Source organism: Saccopteryx leptura, chromosome 2, assembly GCF_036850995.1.
Source record: "Saccopteryx leptura isolate mSacLep1 chromosome 2, mSacLep1_pri_phased_curated, whole genome shotgun sequence".
Taxonomy (NCBI): domain Eukaryota; kingdom Metazoa; phylum Chordata; class Mammalia; order Chiroptera; family Emballonuridae; genus Saccopteryx; species Saccopteryx leptura.
Window position 1 is genome coordinate 276,822,992 of NC_089504.1, and position 19,169 is coordinate 276,842,160.

Here is a 19,169-nt window from a genome sequence, read left to right on the forward strand (position 1 = left end):
GTAGCCTGGGGCTTGGTTTTGGGATTAAGCCTTTCCCACCCTTTTTGATGTGGGGTGGTACAATCCCATCATGCCCCAGATAAGTGACTTTGTATTAGAGACTTTCCTATTTTGTATATTGGATTAAAGGTTTGGATTTCTACACTATTAAATGGGGGCAGAGCCCTGGCCAGTTGGCTCAGTGGTAGAACGTTGGCCTGGCATGCGGAAGTCCCGGGTTCGATTCCCAGCCAGGGCACACAGGAGAAGCGCCCATTTGCTTCTCCACCCCTCCCCCTCTCCTTCCCCTCTGTCTCTCTCTTCCCCTCCCTCAGCGAGGCTCCATTGGAGCAAAAATGGCCCGGGCGCTGGGGATGGCTCCTTGGCCTCTGCCCCAGGCGCTAGAGTGGCTCTGGTCGCAGCAGAGCGACGCTCGGAGGGGCAGAGCGTCGCCCCCTGGTGGGCGTGCCGGGTGGATCCCGGTCGGGCGCATGCGGGAGTCTGTCTGACTGTCTCTCCCCGTTACAGCTTCAGAAAAAAAATAAAATTTAAAAAAATAAATAAATAAAATAAAATAAATGGGGGCAGAACGGGAGCTTGCTCTCTTGGTTCCTGAGATTAACATTAGAGGAGACAGCAGAGAGCAGAGAAAGGCCACTTGGAGGAGGCCAGGAGAAGCAGCCAAGATGGCAGAGTGTTGAGTGAGAAGCCAGTTTGTGCAGAGTGAGGGAAGGAGATGGGGAACAGAGGTGAATAAAGTCTGGTGAGCTAGAAACCCTTGATTCTAGGAAACTTGGGTAAGTCAGTAGCTTTGTGAGCACTGAATGTGAGTGGGTTTTGGAGCCCAGTGAGTGTTTTTACTTGCCCACTGGGTGCAAGCTAGAATTAAAGATGATGGCCCATCAGTTTTTGGCTCTGTTGTTTCTTTACCGACTGTCCAAATCCAATGCGAACCTGCATGGGCCAGGCAGCTGTGATAGTGGCCCTGGCTACTGGCTTTACACTTACAAACTGGTAATAATACTTCTACTTCAAAAGGTTGTTTTAAGGATTAAGTAACAGGATGTTTGTGAAGTTCTCAGTACATTTCCTGGTACAGAGGACAGTACTTAATAAACAACAGTCATTTTAATTATTGTAAATGGAAGTGACAATCATACACCATTCAATAAGATCTGTCCCTCAATATCCCCTCTTTCATGAAGTTTTCCTTAACCCCTATCCTGGCTTGACATCTCCACTATGAATTCCCCATCATTGGTACTACGGTAGGTCAGGCAGGAGAAACAAATAACTTGGTGGAAGATAGGGTCCTTCAGGGGAGAAGAATAGAGGTAACAAAGTCAAAGAGGTAATCAAGAGGTAAAGATGTGACAAGTCAGTTGTAGAATGGAGTCCTAAAAGAGAAAGCCTTTCCATGACTCAGACTTTCAGAAGAGGCAGAAATGCCTCCCAGGAAAATAAATGAAGGTAGCTTTGTGCATAGCTCCGTGAGTCAACCTCAGACACACCTATCTGGAAGAGTTACTTCATTGGCAGGTCAAACCAGCCTCTTTGTTACCGTCCTGTGTCCCCTGGAGGTGGTGGTTCTAATTTTAACATGGAGTTTAGTGAAGTAGACTTCTCAACTCTTCCTTGATAGTCCAAGCTAAGTTCATGTCGGACTAATCAGAGGAAACCAGGAGACATGTGATGGGAAAATCTGTTAGAAGAGGGGTAATTATGGTGAAAATCTTATAGAAGGTAGGTGATTATAATGGGGAACAAAAAAGCAAAAAATGCCTTGTCGTTGAAGGAACATAAGAAACCATCTCTCGGCCTGACCTGTGGTGGCGCAGTGGATAAAGCGTCGACCTGGAAATGCTGAGGTCGCCAGTTCGAAACCCTGGGCTTGCCTGGTCAAGGCACATATGGGAGTTGATGCTTCCAGCTCCTCCCCCCTGTCTTTCTCTTTGTCTCTCCTCTCTGTCTCTCCCTCTCCTCTCTAAAATGAATAAATAAAAAATTTTAAAAATAATAATAAAAAAAAGAAACCATCTCTTCCATCACCCTGAAAGTTGGATATTATCATCTTGTTTTCCAGGGAAAGAAACTAAATTCCAAGAATGTTAAGTTTTACAGTTCAAAGCACTCAGGTAATAAGGGTAGAGTTATGATTTGAATCTTCAAAAAGATATATGGAAGAAAAACACTTAAATGTTTGAGTAGTTATCTATGGGTGATAGAGTTGTGGGTGGTTTTAGTTTTCTTCTTTATAGTTCTCTGTATTTTAAAATTTTTCTCTATTAGATAGTTGTTAGTTGTGTAATAAGAAAAAAAAATTAGTAGAGTAATCTAAACAAACCAGGGCACAGCATCCATTTGCTGTCTCTGAAATGAGGAAAACAGAACTGCCTGGCTGGGAGTGCGGGTCGGAGTGACGTGGGGAGAAGGAAGCAAGCGGCCCAGGCCAGGAGCTGCTCCTTACAGCCCAGGGAACTCAGCGTGAAAGAGAACACTGACATAAGAGTTGGTCATGGAGACAAAATTGTGATCCAGGAATAACCTAGATCCTGGGATGGACAGAATTCAAACTAGGAGGGCCTCAAAAGAGGGCTCGTGCACTTTCTTGGGCAAGGCTCAGTAACTACACTTTGCACGTATGTGTTCTCAACCTTTATAATAGAGACTCCTGCCCATTGTCATTTGTGTTGCAATCAAGATCTCTGACTCGCCTGACCAGGCGGTGCCACGGTGGATAGAGCTTTGGACTGGGACACCGAGGACCCAGGTTCAAGACCCTGAGGTCGCCATCTTGAGCGTGGGCTCATCTGGCTTGAGCAAAATAAAAATGCTCACCAGCTTGGACCCAAGGTCGCTGGCTCAAGCAAGGGTTACTTGGTCTGCTAAAGGCCCATGGTCAAGGCACATATGAGAAAGCAATCAATGAACAATTAAGGTGTCACAACGAAAAACTGATGATTGATGCTTCTCATCTCTCTCCGTTCCTGTCTGTCTGTCCCTATCTATCCTTCTCTCTCTCTCTCTCTGTCCCTGTAAAGAAAAAATAAAAAATAAAAATATATAAAAAAGATCTCTGACTCAACAGTATAGGAACCTGAAATGAGAAAGAAAACCAAGGTACTGAGAGGACAATAAGGAGAAAGCAAGGATAGCTAAAGCCCCTTCACTCAGTCCAAGTCCCTTTATGTGGAGGGCAGAGTCACGAGATCAGAGATGGTAGTGAACTAAGAGATAGAGCTAGGGAGGTATTCTGAGGCAGAGAGAAGGCTCGAGTGCATTCTTTTCTCCAGAGGAGCAAGCGGTCCCTAGGTCATATGAGAGTCAAGCTCATTCCCATCATCGTTTCTGTTCCTGAAGCATTTTTCAACTCCAAGCAAATATTATGCAAAGAAAACTTTATTCATAAACATACAAGTCTACCGTACAGGATACCATAGTTGAAAGATACATAAGTGTAGGGTTGGGGAGCTTGTGGGAGTGGTCAGTAATTGTAAGGCACATCTGTAATTTTACATTGCCACTTTTTCCACAACCCCACTTAGTAGCCATTTTTTCAGTTTATAAAATTATTGTGGCAGTCAGTAAATCTGTTCTTAACTTAATAAAAATCAATACCCCTCAACCACTCGTCCAGAAGTTAGAGTTGGTTTTCTGTTTGAAAATACATGCCATGCCCTAGTCATGTTATAAAATAAATCCACAGACTTTTTTTTTAAAAAGACATGTTCAAGTACAAAAATAAATAGGTTAAATAGTAAAAATAAATAAATATTAATAACTAATAAATATATCAGCAATACAAAAGATATTACTAAAATCTTATAAAACCATGGTCTAGATTAAGAGTAGGAACACATGAAGACAACCACAATAAGGAAACAAATATTAAATAAATACTGTACACAGTGATCAACACTAAGCGGTATGACAAACAGATGGTGGCGTGGGGTCCTGTCTCCAGAGTCTCGGGAGCACAGCGGCGGCGTGGCCCCCTCCTCCTAGCTCACACTCTCCATCCACTGCAGGAGGATGTCCAGCTCCCCCAGCGCTTTCACCACGGCTTCCTGAGGCTTAAGCTGAAAGACACACCCTACTGTGAGCAAACCACAGGGACAGCATGTGCCCCGAGATCAATCCTCCCCTTTCATTGTCAGTTCTGTTGAGGACTGTAAGCAGACCATTGTTTTCCAGATGAAAAAGCTTAAAAGACGTTGTGGAACCTCAAGAGCTCACAAAAGGTAGGAAATCATTGAGTCCATCACCCTGGTCTTACATAGAGAAACTCTGGCCGGAAGGTAGCGGAATTGGTACTGTAACCCAAGCCTCTTGCATCACAGGGATCAAAGTAATGAAGCTGTTCTTTTATTCATTTTAGAGAGGAGAGAGAAAGGAAGAGAGGGAGAGGGAGAGAGAGAGAGGAGAGAGAGACAGAGAGAGAAGGTGGGGAGGAGCTGGAAGCATCAACTCCCATATGTGCCTTGACCAGGCAAGCCCAGGGTTTCGAACCGGTGACCTCAGCATTTCCAGGTCGACGCTTTATCCCCTGCGCCACCACAGGTCAGGCATGAAGCTCTTCTTTTAAAGGGATGTGTGTGTGCACATGTGCACAGAGGTTGCCTACTCTGCATACTTCAACTGAAGAAATATTTATTGTGGCTAAGAACTGGGCAGGCTCAGAATCCAGAGATGAATTGTAGCTCCCTTACCCAGAGGGAACGTACAGTCCAGTGAGGAAGACAGGCAGAAGCAGGCGATTAAAATGGAGTGTGGCGAATAATAAATGATGGAGTCTACACAGGATAAGAGTGGAGGCACTTAACTCGGAGAAGCAGCAGTTCCCTCTTGTAAGTGATACCTACGCTGAGTCTTAAAGGATGTGTAGAATTAGTGAGTAAGAAGTGGAGTTCTCAGCAGATGTACAAAGGCATTAAGGTGATAAACAGCATGACGTGGGCATGTGTGAAGTTGTGAATGACTGTCTTTGAAGGTATGTATGAGTATGTGAATGTTAGAAAGCTACAGTCTCTTCTTGGTGCAGCTAACAGATCACTTGTCTCTTGAGTGACTTGATGGAATCATAGCCATCCCCTTTCTATTCTCAAAGCATCTTCCAGAAAAAAAGCACTCTTCTAGAGCCTGGATGTGTGTCCCTATGGTAAAGCAGAGGGACAGTCCACATGACCTTAGAGAGCTATTAACCTGAGCATTACAGAAGTTCTGCTAGTATGAATATCCATCCCACCCATTTATGATCTCAGTTCTAAAAGCACACTCACCCCAACCAAGGCCAAAATTGCATATTACCTCTTTGAAGTGACTCAGAATTTGGCTGTATTTCTCCGCTGCTTCCTCTCCACACAGGCATGTCATATGGGCATGCTGAAAAGGACGTCAGAGAATGATAGGTCTTATTAAATATTCTGACTTTCTGCCATTGACATGAAGTAGGTGGGAATTCTACTCTTTCTATAGATACTCCATTCTTTTCTTTTTATTTTTTATTTTTACAGAGAGAGGGATAGATAGGGTCAGACAGACAGGAAAGGAGAGAGATGAGAAGCATCAATCATTAGTTTTTCATTGGGACACCTTAGTTGTTCATTGATTGCTTTCTCACATGTGCCTTGACCGTGGGCCTCCAGCAGACCGAGTAACCCCTTGCTCGAGCCAGCAACCCTGGGTCCAAGCTGGTGAGCTTTGCTCAAACCAGATAAGCCCGCGCACAAGCTGGTGACCTCGGGGTCTCAAATCTGGGTTCTCCGCATCCCAATCCGACACTCTATCCACTGCGCCACCGCCTGGTCAGGCTAGATACTCCATTCTTATAGAAAAGTCTTTTCACACCTCATGATTTGGGACCATTAACCTAATCATCAGTAGAAAAGGAAGCCAGCTTTTTAGGCTCAAATACAGAGCTCATCGTTTCTTTTCAGAGACAGGCGGCACTAAAGGAGTTTGTGACCGCAGTATCCCATCTGACCTGTATCCCCCACCTCCGCTCTGCTCCACTCCCTCCCAGAGGGCCCCCATGGAAAGAGAGAATTGGATTCCTCGGTCTTATTCTGACTTTATCTTGAGACTGAGTCCAATGGCTTAATGATTGGCTGCCTGGGCCCAGGAGGCACTCATATACACACCATTAGATGCCTCACTTTAATTTCATGGGTAAAAGATAACTGTCATTAACATCACATAGCCAGCATTTTATAGTTCCTTAGACTTTTTTCATGGAGCACATACCCAAAAGTCAATAAAACTGAGGTCATATTATCTAGTCACACAGCTCAACACAGATTATTGGAACTTTTGGACTCAGTTTTTCCATCCATGAAATGGGAATTAAAAAGAGCGTGGCTGCTAAGTCATTGAAGCTGAGTGCTGAAATGAATCCTTTTACCCAAGACCCTTACTCACACAGAGCCGGAGGTCCTTCTTGATAGTAAGAAAAGAGTTGGCGAGACTGCTGATCTTTCGGAGGGTATGGTGGTCAGACGTCTGATAGTTTTTGAATACTGTGTCCAAGTAGAGCCTCAGTATACGGCGGAGGAGGCAACACTGATCTGCAGGCTACAAAATAAATGAGTATGTTGGTGGGGGAGGGTGTCCAGGGACAAGACTCAAGGTGATGGAAAGGATCCTGGTTCATATTTCCTCCCAGAACTCCTGTTAGTCAAGCACGTACCTTTGTGTTTTGCAAAGATTCAGTCTTCCTCAAGATTCTGAGGTCAAGGATTTCATCTTCAGCTTGCTACACAGAAGAAAGCAAGGCAAGAAATGACAGGTCAGTGATGGCTGTCAGGGTCTTAGACAATGAGCCCTCTCATCCCATCTTTGCCATGACCCCATGGGCAGTGTCCTTTTCCAAAATATTTTAAAATGCTGAATTACAGATGTTTCTTGGAAATGCAACCTCCTGGTGAGGAATCCCCACCCTGCCTCTTTTTGTGGTCACACTGCTGGAGAATAGAGAGAGACAAATAGAAAAGCGGAGAAGCAGCCACAAAATTGGGGGGGGGGGGTGCCTCCCTCACATACCACTCTGTCCCGTATCTCAGAAAATCCATTTTGCATTTCCTGAAGGTTTGTGGTGATCACACAGCTTCCCAAATGGAGTGTTTTCAGCCCAGCAGAAGGTGTCCCGGAGAGATAAAATATAGCTGAGAAAAGGCAGAGAGGGAGACCAGAGTATTTCATCTTGGGCCAGAATCTGGAGACCACAGGAACTAGGAATTCAAAGGAAAAAACATGACTTACTGATTTCCTCATCTCATGCCTTAAGAAGCCAATCCAGGCACCAGGAACATGCCTCCCCCAGATGTCTCATGGGGGTGAAACTTAATAGCTTTATCTGGCTTTCAACGGTCACATTCATCTAACTTACTAAGAAAAACTGCTGAGCCTCCTCAAAGAGTAGCCTTCGGGTGCCTGTTCAGGCTCTGAGTGTGTGTTGGTGCTACAGGTCCTAGCTCCTTTATTCTGTCCCCATCCCAGTCCCATCATCATTGCCCAGCAATGACACTCGCAGTGAGTAGACAGACGATGGCATCTCAGGGAAATGTCAAAACTTGTTTCGGTGAGTTGACGTATACAGTCTTCCCTTCCAGAATGCCAATGTAGCTCACCCTTCTGATCCCTTCAGACCCGCAGGGAAATGAGGAAAACAAAACTCACAGAAGCTGTTGCTGAGCCACCAAAAACGCTCAGGAGAAAATTGTCTATCTTTTATGGCCGCCTCGGGGCAGAGGAGCTTAGTTCTGTTTGGCGTTTGTCTGAGATCAGATCGGTTATTTGAGGATAGAAGATTTATTTCAGCCCCAAAGGCAAATAGAAAGTCAATGACTTCATAATAATCGTACTGCCAGGGAAAGGCAAGATCAGATGGGCAGCCAGCCAAATTCCACCTAGCACTTCTCCTGCGCTGTCGACTCCACAGCGCCCCCTGTAGGAAGACTGTAGTCAGGCACACGTGGGATGAATCCAGGAGCACACACCCCTGGCCTTTTAACTACAATTAAAGATCAAGTAAGTGATCCCAAACACAGAGAAGAAAGGCAAAAGAAAACTCATTTCTTCTTGGGGTGAGCCTTTCTCCATAGATGGCACTTTATACTGTTTGTGGAGTTTTAAGATAAAAATAATAATGAGCTGGGATTAGGGTGAAGAGAGTGAAGTACTTAATTCAGTCACAAAATTTTAAGAGGCACCCAAAGTCTTGGAAATCAAGATAAATAATATTTTAATGCAATATCAAAATTAATGAAAAAATCCATAATAAACAAAATATCACTATTTTAGATAAAGACAGGATCCGACAGTGCCATGCTGAGCCATATTGGAAGCCAAGACAAAAGAGAAAATGAGTACTCATATCTGCTTATATACAGTAGATGTTTTTATGTACTTTTAGGGATTAATTTTTTCCCAGAAGTATATAATAAAAATAGTAGTGATAAGTCTTCACCAAATTTTGTATGGGGCATAAATAAAATACTTAAATTTACAATAATGTTGTGAGTTATAATATAGCTGTTTTTAAAGTTTTCAATATTTTTCAACCACGTCAATGTTTTAAAAAAAAAACAACATAAAAATGTGTGTATGGAGGTGTACATCTTTCCTTTTTCCTTAGGCTCCAATATGGCTGGGCACAGCATTGGTAATCATTACCACTTACTGAATTTTTCCTAAGTACCGGCAATACGCTAGATATATTTTATATCCACATCCACCTGAGATGCTGCCAAATGTAGGAAAAAGGAATAAACAAACCAAACCCAAAAGTATCAGAAAGGACTCTGGGTTTAGAGGCCAGAGAACTGGGTTCATATTCTTGCTGTCCAAGTTCCCATCTGTCTAGGTTGTCCTAGTTTGCCCAGCACCAGCGAAGTGCCTGAGACATGGGACTTTCAGTTTTAAAACTGGAAAAGTCACAGGTGAACCCAGTTGAGTTAGTCACACTACACCTATGTGACCTTAAACAGGTCAACTCACCTCTCTGAGTTTTGTTTTCTTAGCTCCCAAACGGTGATAATTAAACTTACCCCAGAAACTTCTTTTGACATTTAAATAAAATAAAGTGTAATTTATGCACCTAGCATGTAATGACTGAGTAATTCATTTTAAATAAGGAATGGTGTTAGATTGCCTTGAATATAGTAAGTGTATAGTATATATATGATAAAGTCAACAATTGGATCAGCATTTATTGAGTACCTACTATCTTGAATATTGTGCTGGGTACTGAAGTGCAAAGATAAATATAACAATTCCTTGTCCTCTAGGACATTTTGTCCTAATGGAAAGGGATCCTTTAGATGTGACCCTGAACACATCAAGGTAGATGCTTGGGAGAACTGGGCTGACCCCCAGAACTATAGATAGTGTAAATAGAGGGAAAGTTCTCTTACCTGAGCTCAGAGAAGGCTGTTGCTTCTGATCTCCTAAGAGTCTGTTTCAAAGCTAAGAGGCTTCCTTTTATATATATGTGTGTCACATGAAGGAAGTGAAGTCCCAAAGGTGAGGGCTGAAACTCCCTTGGAATTTCTCTGGTGCATGGTACTTCCTCCAATCCAAAGACGTTTTAATTGCTCGTTGGATTACCTCAACATTTCTAAGAAGTACTGCTTAGGAAGTTACTGGTTGTAGTTGGTGGATCAAAGATACACTCTTTCTTTCTGGCTTTCTTCCAGTGGTAATTAGGACAGAAAAGATCACTGAATTACAAACTGGAAGATATTTCTAAGAGATGTTTTTGTCCTCTCCTTTAATTCTAGTCCTCCTTAACCAGTCTTCTCCCCAAACCCAGACATGGTGGGCTCACTGCTACTGTTTTTCCCTTGCTTTTTCTTTCTTTCTTTTTTTTAAATTTTTATTTTAATTTTATTTTTTATTTTTCCAAAGCTGGAAATGGGGAGGCAGTCAGACAGACTCCCGCATGCGCCTGACAGGGATCCACCCGGCATGCCCACCAGGGGGCGATGTTCTGCCCATCTGGGGCGTCACTCTGTTGCAACCAGAGCCACTCTAGCGCCTGAGGCAGAGGCCATGGAGCCATCCCCAGCACCCGGGCCATCTTTGCTCCAATGGAGCCTTGGCTGCGGGAGGGGAAGAGAGAGACAGAGAGGAAGGAGAGGGGGAGGGGTGGAGAAGCAGATGGGCGCTTCTCCTGTGTGCCCCGCCCGGAAATCAAACCCAGGACTTCCGCACACCAGGCCGACGCTCTACCACTGAACCAACCAGCCAGGGCCTTCCCTTGCTTTTTCTATTCCCACTATTTCCCTCCAACAATGGTCACCCTAGTTTCCCTCCATTCATTATTAAAAAGTGGACCCCAATCTTTTATTTTTGAACAACTCCAGACCACACCAACCTCTTCCTTCTCTGACTTCCAATAGCATATTTTTTCTTTGGCATATGAGAGAGTCTAATATTGCCTTCTGTTTCATAGGCTTTAGCCTTCTCCTTGAAGATACTGGAAGATTTTCTTATACAGGGACTAATCTATCAGGTAGGATCACACTTCTGGGCAAGATTAAATCAAAACGCTGAGATAAACTATGTCATGTTTCATGCTTTAAAAATTATCAAGATGGTAGACAGTGACAGCATGAGTAGAGTAACAAGAGTTGATGTTTCTCTCTCTCTCTAAATAAAAAAATTATCAAGATGGTAAAGATTATAATATATTACTTTTCAACTTATTTTCTACTCAATACCTATGACTCTAAAGTCTTGTACTTGAGTCCCAGGATTCCATAATTTATAGAATGATTTTGACATATTTTATCTTTTTGGATTGCAGTTTACATATATGTAAAATGAGAGTGGTGTTTTATATTTCATAAAATTTTATATATGAGATAATGTAGAAATTCTTTTCCAGTTCTGACATTCAATGTCACTTTTATTCTTTGTTCTTCTACCTTCTAGATCAGAACACTTTTTTTTTTTTTTATCACTTCTTGGCCTTTTGGCTAAAATCAAGTGTAGATCAGTACACTCTTTTTAAATGTCTTTTAATGTCTTCTTAAAGTTCCTTGAAATGAAGACCATAACTTTTCATTGTAATGCTTGATATAGGCTGAAAATATGTGGGAATAAATCTAAACCACCCTGATGTCAGCTCTTTCGCGGACCGCACGAAATTTCTGGCTGACTGGCAGCAGTCCAAAGACCAATAGCTAAAACCACTCATCGAAATCACTCACATTCATGCCTGTTCTTACATCATTGGTGCTAAGTAAACAATTTCTCATGCTCAGCCCTAAATGATTAAAGTAAAATTGAGAAACACGGTCTGACAATAATACTTGAAATCCCATATATCAGTCCATTTCTTTTCATTGGCCAAGAAGAACTTAATTGTTTTAAGTTACCTATAATGATTAATTAAACTTAGTTATTCATGTTCAATCCCACTTAATATTCAAGTGTCTCCTTTTCCTATAACAAACTACTTTATTCTTTTAAAATCCACTGAATAGATCCCATTCCATTCTCTGCACAGACATCAGGTCAGTTCACTTCCTCTAAAGAACTTTTTCTACCTCACCTAACCATTCTCTCTGTCTCCACCCCCATTTCCCAAAGCAAAGACAATCCCTTCCAGAAAAGGATTTAATTATGGCTTGACCTAGTAGCAGCAGAGAAAACAATGTGGGTGAACTTAAAATACACTTTAAGTACATTTTTTAAAAAATAGAGCCTAAATATGTAGGTTAGAGCTAGGAGGAATCAAAGATAGTAAAAATATAGCTGGGTTAAACCACATGCAATTTCCATCTCTGTAGGTCAAAACTGCCTAATATGGCTCAATGGTCATATGGTTCAACCTAAAAAATTATTATGATAATGTATAGAGTATATCCTAAGCCTAGTACAGTACCTGGGCTTACATATTAAATACTCTCTATACTGTAATAATTTATATTTATGTATGTGTGTATACACACACACACACACACATATAACATAAAATGTATATATACTAATACATACTTAATGTAGGTATTCTCATTTAATTCTCAGAACATCCCACTAGGAACATAAACTTTTGCAGGCTATTCTTGTATCTGTCTTATCCACCCTTATATTATAAACACCTGGAATGGATCCTAGGTTATGTTAAGCTTTTGATAAATATGTGTTGAATATGTTGTTCTTTCCATGAGACAGGTCATATGAAGAATTTTCTGATGAAGAGACTTAAGCTTAAAGTTTGAATGGTTTGCCCCAGTTCACCCAGCCAGTAAGTAACAGAGCGTACTAAAATATAACACTGCTTCCTACTGTCGATGTGAGGATGAGAAGGCCCAGGGGTCAACATGAAGATTACGGTGAGTTAATGGCAGAATGGAAACTTCTGCCTAAGTCTCCTAATTTTTAATTTATTACTCTTTGCATTAAACTGTGTGTCCTTGGGGATAAGAGGGCCTAGAAAAGTAGTGGCAATAGGGGTGCCAGGAAATAGGGCTCCTAGTTCTATGAGCCTATACGTAAAGATAGAGCCCCAACAGTATGTTCAGTTAAGGGAACAGGCCACCCATCTCACCTGTGTGAAGACCTCTGAAATTAACATGGAATCTATAATAACAGAAAGAGCCTCTCTCACTCGAGCACTTTCTATCATCCCTCCCAGGAATCCTGAATCACTGGGACATTTCTATTCTATCACAGGCAATACCTGGCTGTTTGAAGACCTATCTCATAGGTGATAAACAGGATGGGTGTAGCTACGGAGTTTGTGAAGCAAACAATAAATGTTGCAACCCATCCTCGAGTCCTAATATCGGAAGGTTTTCAAACTTCCTGATATAATGAAATTCACTGCCTTCTTCTTGGAAAATGAACTTTAATCATATCATGTCTAAGAACGAATTAATTCAGGACTGCAAATGATTGCCAGAAATAATGGCAAATTATTGGCACACCTCAAATGTGACCTTCCCCCTCAAGTTGTCACAGAAAAACAAAAGTGGAATAGAGTTTTACTGTGAGTCTCTTCCCTTTGCAAGCTGGCCCCCTGCCTGCTGGTACAATCTCAGGTTTATAGAGAAGACAATGGCTTACAGGGTCTGTGATCCACAATTTAATTTGTGGGGGGACCCAGGGACTCTTGTAAGGCCTGGAAGGTTTCTGGATCTTCTGGGTAGAAGAAGGGCAAGCATTTCCTTACCTAATGATAGACTATACCTCCTAGACCAGCGGTTCTCAACCGGTGGGTCGCAACCCCGGCGGGGGTCGAACGACCAGAACACAGGGGTCGCCTAAAGCCATTGGAAAATACATATTTATTATACAATACATTTTAAATAAAATATGTATTTCCGATGGCTTTAGGCGACCCCTGTGTTCTGGTCGTTCAACCCCCGCCGGGGTCGTGACCCACAGGTTGAGAACCGCTGTCCTAGACTGTTAGAGCTAGGAGTGATTTCAAGTACATCCAGTCAAATCCCCTCATTTTACAAATGGAAAAGCTATGGTTTTCTAAAGGTCACTCTAGCTAAACAGAGTTAAAATCAATTAAGTGTTCTTTCCAATAAAGGATACTCTTAACCCATTATGAACTATTAGTCTTCTGTAGAAAACAGTGTCCCTTAAAAAATGAGAGCAGGGGAGAGAAAGGCCACATGGAAGAGAGGAGAAGCAGCCAAGATGGCGGAGTGCTGGAGGAGAAGCCAGTTTGTGTAGAGTTTGTGCAGAGAAGAAGATGAGAAACAGAGGTGAATAAGGCTGGTGAGATAGTGAAAAATATGAAATTATTAAGCGTGATATTCTCCATGGAAAGTCAGCGCCATATTATGCTGCTATTGAGCCTGACGGAAATGGTCTAATGATTGTCTCCTACAAATCCTTCACATTTTTTCATCAAGATATTGAAGAAAATATGGATGAAGACATGTCAGTTAAAATCAAAGAGCCTCTTTATTACTGGCAACAGACTGAAGATGATTTGACAGTCACAATACGGCTTCCAAACGACAGCACTAAAGAGGATATTCAAGTACAGTATTTGCCTGATCACGTCAACATTGTACTGAAGGGTCAGAAGTTTTTGGAAGGAAATCTGTATTCATCTATAGATCATGAAAGCAGTACATGGATAATTAAAGAGAATAATAGCTTAGAGATTTCCTTGATTAAAAAGAATGAAGGTGTGACCTGGCCAGAGCTAGTGGTCGGTGATAAACAAGGGGAATTGATCAGAGACTCAGCCCAGTGTACTGCAATAGCTGAACGTTTGATGCATTTGACCTCTGAAGAACTGAACCCAAATCCAGATAAAGGAAAACCCCCTTGTAATGCTCAAGTTAGAAGAATGTGATATTTTCTTTGAAGAAAGTTCCAGTTTATGCAGATTTGATGGCAATACATTAAAAACTACTCATGTGGTAAGTTCTTAATGATTTTTCTAAAAATTTGTGAAAAAATAGAAGTTATTCAGATGAAATGATTATTGATTGAACAAATATATATTTATATATATATTTGGCAGTGATCACTTGATTAGCAATTACTGGCTGTGCTATAAAGATCATCACTCCGGGTGGGGGAGGGGCACAAAAAAAACTAGATAGAAGGTGACAGAGGACAATCTCTCTTTGGGTGATGTGTATGCAACAGAATTGAATAACAAGATAACCTGGACATGTTTTCTTTGAATATATGTACCCTGATTTATTGATGTCACCCCATTAAAATAAAAAAAATTATTTATAAAAAAAATGAGAGCAAGAGAGAGGTTTTCCCATCATAATTCTGGCAGAAAAACTGAATCTTCAATGGAAAGCATGTAGAGGGTGTTGACACTGAAGACCATGTGGGCCTGAGAGTCAGGTGGCCCAACTCTAATACTTTCTTACCACTCACTTTCAGGATGACCTTGAGTGGCCTAAGACTAGTCATTATGCTTTTCGGGAGTTCACTGATTTATTGATGAAAGGGAGAATAAAACCTACCTTGCCTGTCTGGCTCACTGAGTGGGCAAGAGGATTTTTTATATACACACAGTTTTGTATATAAAACACAACAGGTTATTTTTATTCATTCCTGTGTCTAGTAGAATAGATTTTAAAAGCCATTCTTTCAGCAAACATTTACCAAGTGCCTATTATGTGCAAGACACTGCTGGATGCTGTGAGGGTCAGTGAGGCCCCGGTCAAGTCTCTGGCCCCTACGTGCTTGTAGCCTCCTGGGGGATGAGGCATGTGCTTGCGATATCACAAAGAAAGTCAGTACCATGGAGAGAGCAGAACGTATGTGCAGAACAGTAAGGTGATGGGAGGGTTCTGGCAGAGGAGAGTTTGGGCTGACCCTTGAAGAACGGAAGAACTTAAAAGGACTAAGACACTGGAGAGAAGCAGGGAGGAGAAGAGGTCCAACAAAGGGCATTCAGGACAGAGATGACCAGGGCAGCAAAACTTGCACCGTATTTGAAGACCAGCTTTGCTGGAGCTGGATTTTGTGTAGAGGAAGAGCAGGCAATCAGGTTGAAAATATGGTTTGATCATCAAGGACTAAGAATATCATGCACAGAAATGTGACTTCAATGAGGAGTCTAGAAACCCACGTTCTAGCTCTACACTTACCTTCAGCCCACTGTGTGGTCTTAAAAAAATCACTTCCCTTTTCCGGGCCTCAGTTTCCACATTTGTGAGTTGTGGGGAATTATAAATGAGTTAAGTCTCATTCGGCTTGGCCTTTTGGTTCTGTATTTCTTTGCTTTCCTCCTGAGGCAATAGGAAGCCATGACAGGTCTTACAGTGAGGGAGAGACGTGGTAATAGCCATGGCCACGAGCTCTTCAAGAGCAGCACAGCACATGGCACATTGTCAGTGCTTCAGTGGAGTGATGGGGACACCGTGGCTGTGGTGGAGAAATATGGGTGAATTTCATGAGCACATGTAGCTAACTTTAGAAAGTAAGGTTTCAAAACTAGGGGTCTGCATATATTCAATGCCAGGTAATTCTAAAGGCAGACTGGGCAGAGGAAAGAGAAGAGTCCTTTTTTAATGAAATAAGCTCAGCCTCCTAACCAAGCCATTTTTGGTCAGGAAACAGTTTTCTAGAAACCAAGAAGAACCCAGCCACTCCTTTTTTTTCCCACGGCAAGTCCTGACTTTGCAGTTCAGGGTTTTTCCTGTCTACAACGAGAACGTCACAGCTGCAAGCGTCTGGGCTTCCTGCCCAGTTGCATCACTCTGCAGGGAAACACTGGCATCCGGGTTCTGAGGAGGAAGAACCGAAGCTCACCGGTGGCCAGGTGGAGGCCTCCCCACTCCCAGGCCTGCAGTGCTGGGAGCTTTGCCCCTGCTACCTCCCTGCAGGGTGGGGATGGGCCAAGCAGCTGACTTTACCAGAGCACATATTTTCGGTTCCCTGTCTTCAGAGCCAATAGAACAAGTGACGTCATTTCCCTTTCGTGTGTTTTTTCATCATGCTTTGTTTAAGCAGCTCAATTTGCTGTCATCCTTTCTCCCAACAACTCCTGTGACATAACTGGGTCCCCCAAATTGGCTAATTCTTCCTGCTCACAGCATGCAAAGTAGGAGCCCATGGAAAAACCTCCCCTAGACTTGAAGTCTGGGAACAAAAATCCAGCCTTGAATGTTCAGTTTCCTCACCTGGGGGAATTCAATATATGCAATGCTTTTCCTTTTAATCTTTTTAATTCTAAAAACAATCATGGAGACTCTCCATGTGTGAGCACTGAGCTAAATGACCCAGAGGTACCAAAGTAGGAAAGACAGTGTTCCTTGGGACCCCAGAGAGTCATAGGAGAACAGACCCTCTAGTGTAGGAGTTCTTAACCTGGGAAAAGGTAATAGGGGAAAAAACACCCCCCCAATCTCTACTCAAAGCATTTTCTTTGATTGTGAGGCTAAAAATAAACACAAACCACAATAGTATTAGCAGTACCTGTGACTTTGTCACTGATAGAACTCACAGATATTTTGTCATATTATAGCTTTTTCAAACACCTCAAAATATCATAATACTCCTTAAAACTGAGAAATGTCAGCAGTTTGTAGGCCCACTGCTAGATCTTGTTAATGTGTTAATAAAGAAGCACAGTTAATATCTACTACTTACAGTCATTTCCCTATTTTGATAACTGTCTTTTAATAAAATTGGTTTCTTTTGTAATCCTATCTATTTTATTTTATGCACTTAGAAACATTATTCTGAATGGGGTCCATAGGCTTTGTTGATGTGCCACAGGCATCTATGGTACACAAAAGGTTCAGATTCCTGGCTCTTATGACCTGTGCAAAGGCCTATGGGTATGGCAACCTTACCTTCCCAATTTTGACACAAAGTCTGAGAAGAATGGAGCTATTTATCAGAATGATGAGAGATATTGTTATCAAGACTTTCTAGAAGAATCAGAGTCTGTGTTCATCATAGGCTTTGCGGGGGGGACCGCAGAGGTTGAGATTACTTCTGAGGAACTAGGAGGCTATCTGGGCTGGTTTCTTGGAGAAAGTCTGGTTTAAGCAAGGTTTTAAAAACAATGATTTTATGAGCTTTGGAAATAGAAAGAGCATGGCATCCTTACAGCAAAAAAAGCTAGAACAAAATTCCTGAGATCAGAGAGCACTTCTGTACCTGAGGGGTGGTGCCCCTGGGGGTGCTGGGTGGGGTAAGAGGCAGGGATTGAAGATGATTGGAGAGGATCAATGCAATCAGTCTGAGGGGGCTGCTCTCTGAGACTCTGCAGTTCTAAGAATCGATGACTGTTTTTTTGGTTTTTTTGGAATGTGCTCCGAATCTAGATCAACTTCGCACGTGTCACAGAGGCTCAACAGACTTGTTTATTAATGCATTTCCCCAACAAATTCAAAGCAGTTTTTCATGGTTCCCTGAAAAACTGAGCTTTCTGACATCCAGCAATTCTCACATTAGACATCATTTCTAGCCACCTGGGCACTATCCCATTGCCATGACATGACCACCCAAGAGGTTACCACAGAGGGATGCCATCTGTACTCTGCCCCAGCAGTATCACATCTATGTGCTACTGATGCACCATGCTCTTCTTGAGCTAGATGTGGGATGCTTTCAAGGCACTGAGGAGATGAGGAAGAAGAGGTGATGTTGACACTTTTTGAGTTCTTTCTCTCCACTTACAGGCTGCTGAAACACATTGCTCCCAGGTGAGGTAGGGACCAGGTTAGCATGATAATCTAAAGGCTGGAAACCCAGGAGAAGGGTGGGAAGCACTGGCCTTTGGGCTTCAGGATGTGGACTTAAGGACCATAAGACAACAATCAAAGCCCTGGCCAGTTGGCTCGGTGGTAGAGCGTCGGCCTGGCGTGCAGGAGTCCCAGGTTCGATTCCCGGCCAGGGCACACAGGAGAAGCACCCATCTGCTTCTCCACCCTTCCCCCTCTCCTTCCTCTCTGTCTCTCTCTTCTCCTCCCACAGCCAAGGCTCCATTGGAGCAAAGATGGCCTGGGCACTGGGGATGGCTCCATGGCCTCTGCCTCAGGCACTAGAGTGGTTCTGGTTGCAGCAGAGCAACGCCCCAGATGGGCAGAGCATCGCCCCCTGGTGGGCATGCCGGGTGGATCCCGGTCGGGCGCATGCGGGAGTCTGTCTGACTGCCTCCCAGTTTCCAACTTCAGAAAAAAAAAAAAAAAGACAACAATCAGGGCCAAATCAAAACCAAACCAGGGAGGCCAGAGAGAAGGGAAAACACTCCTTGCTATGGGCTAGAAACATGGGTATTGAACAAAGGGTACAGAGTGCCAGTGGAGGCTAAGAGGAACTCTGAGATTCCTAAAGCCAAAGGCAAAACCCTAGGTTTCCTCTAAGAGGGTGATGCCTAGACGACTGAGTTTGCGTTTGCTTCATTCATTCATTTATTCAAGGCATATTTATTCACTAAGAATAGCCATTCACGTGCGGAGGACCCGGGTTCGATTCCCGGCCAGGGCACACAGGAGAAGCGCCCATTTGCTTCTCCACCCCTCCGCTGCGCTTTCCTCTCTGTCTCTCTCTTCCCCTCCCGCAGCCAAGGCTCCATTGGAGCAAAGATGGCCCGGGCTCTGGGGATGGCTCTGTGGCCTCTGCCTCAGGCGCTAGAGTGGCTCTGGTCGCAACATGGCGATGCCCAGGATGGGCAGAGCATCGCCCCCTGGTGGGCAGAGCGTCGCCCCATGGTGGGCGTGCCGGGTGGATCCCAG

At 43.1% G+C, this 19,169-nt stretch overlaps 1 protein-coding gene across 1 annotated transcript; it reads right to left on the bottom strand.

Moving 5' to 3' along the window:
- Nucleotides 1–3,980: 3,980 nt before the first annotated feature.
- IL20 (interleukin 20) lies at nt 3,981–7,176 on the bottom strand. Its single transcript, XM_066364021.1, has 5 exons — nt 7,018–7,176; nt 6,665–6,730; nt 6,397–6,549; nt 5,287–5,361; nt 3,981–4,058 (listed from the first exon to the last, which is right to left on the bottom strand). The coding sequence occupies exons 1-5, from the start codon at nt 7,174–7,176 to the stop codon at nt 3,981–3,983; spliced, it is 531 nt and encodes a 176-aa protein (XP_066220118.1).
- Between the last annotated feature and the right edge of the window lie 11,993 nt (nt 7,177–19,169).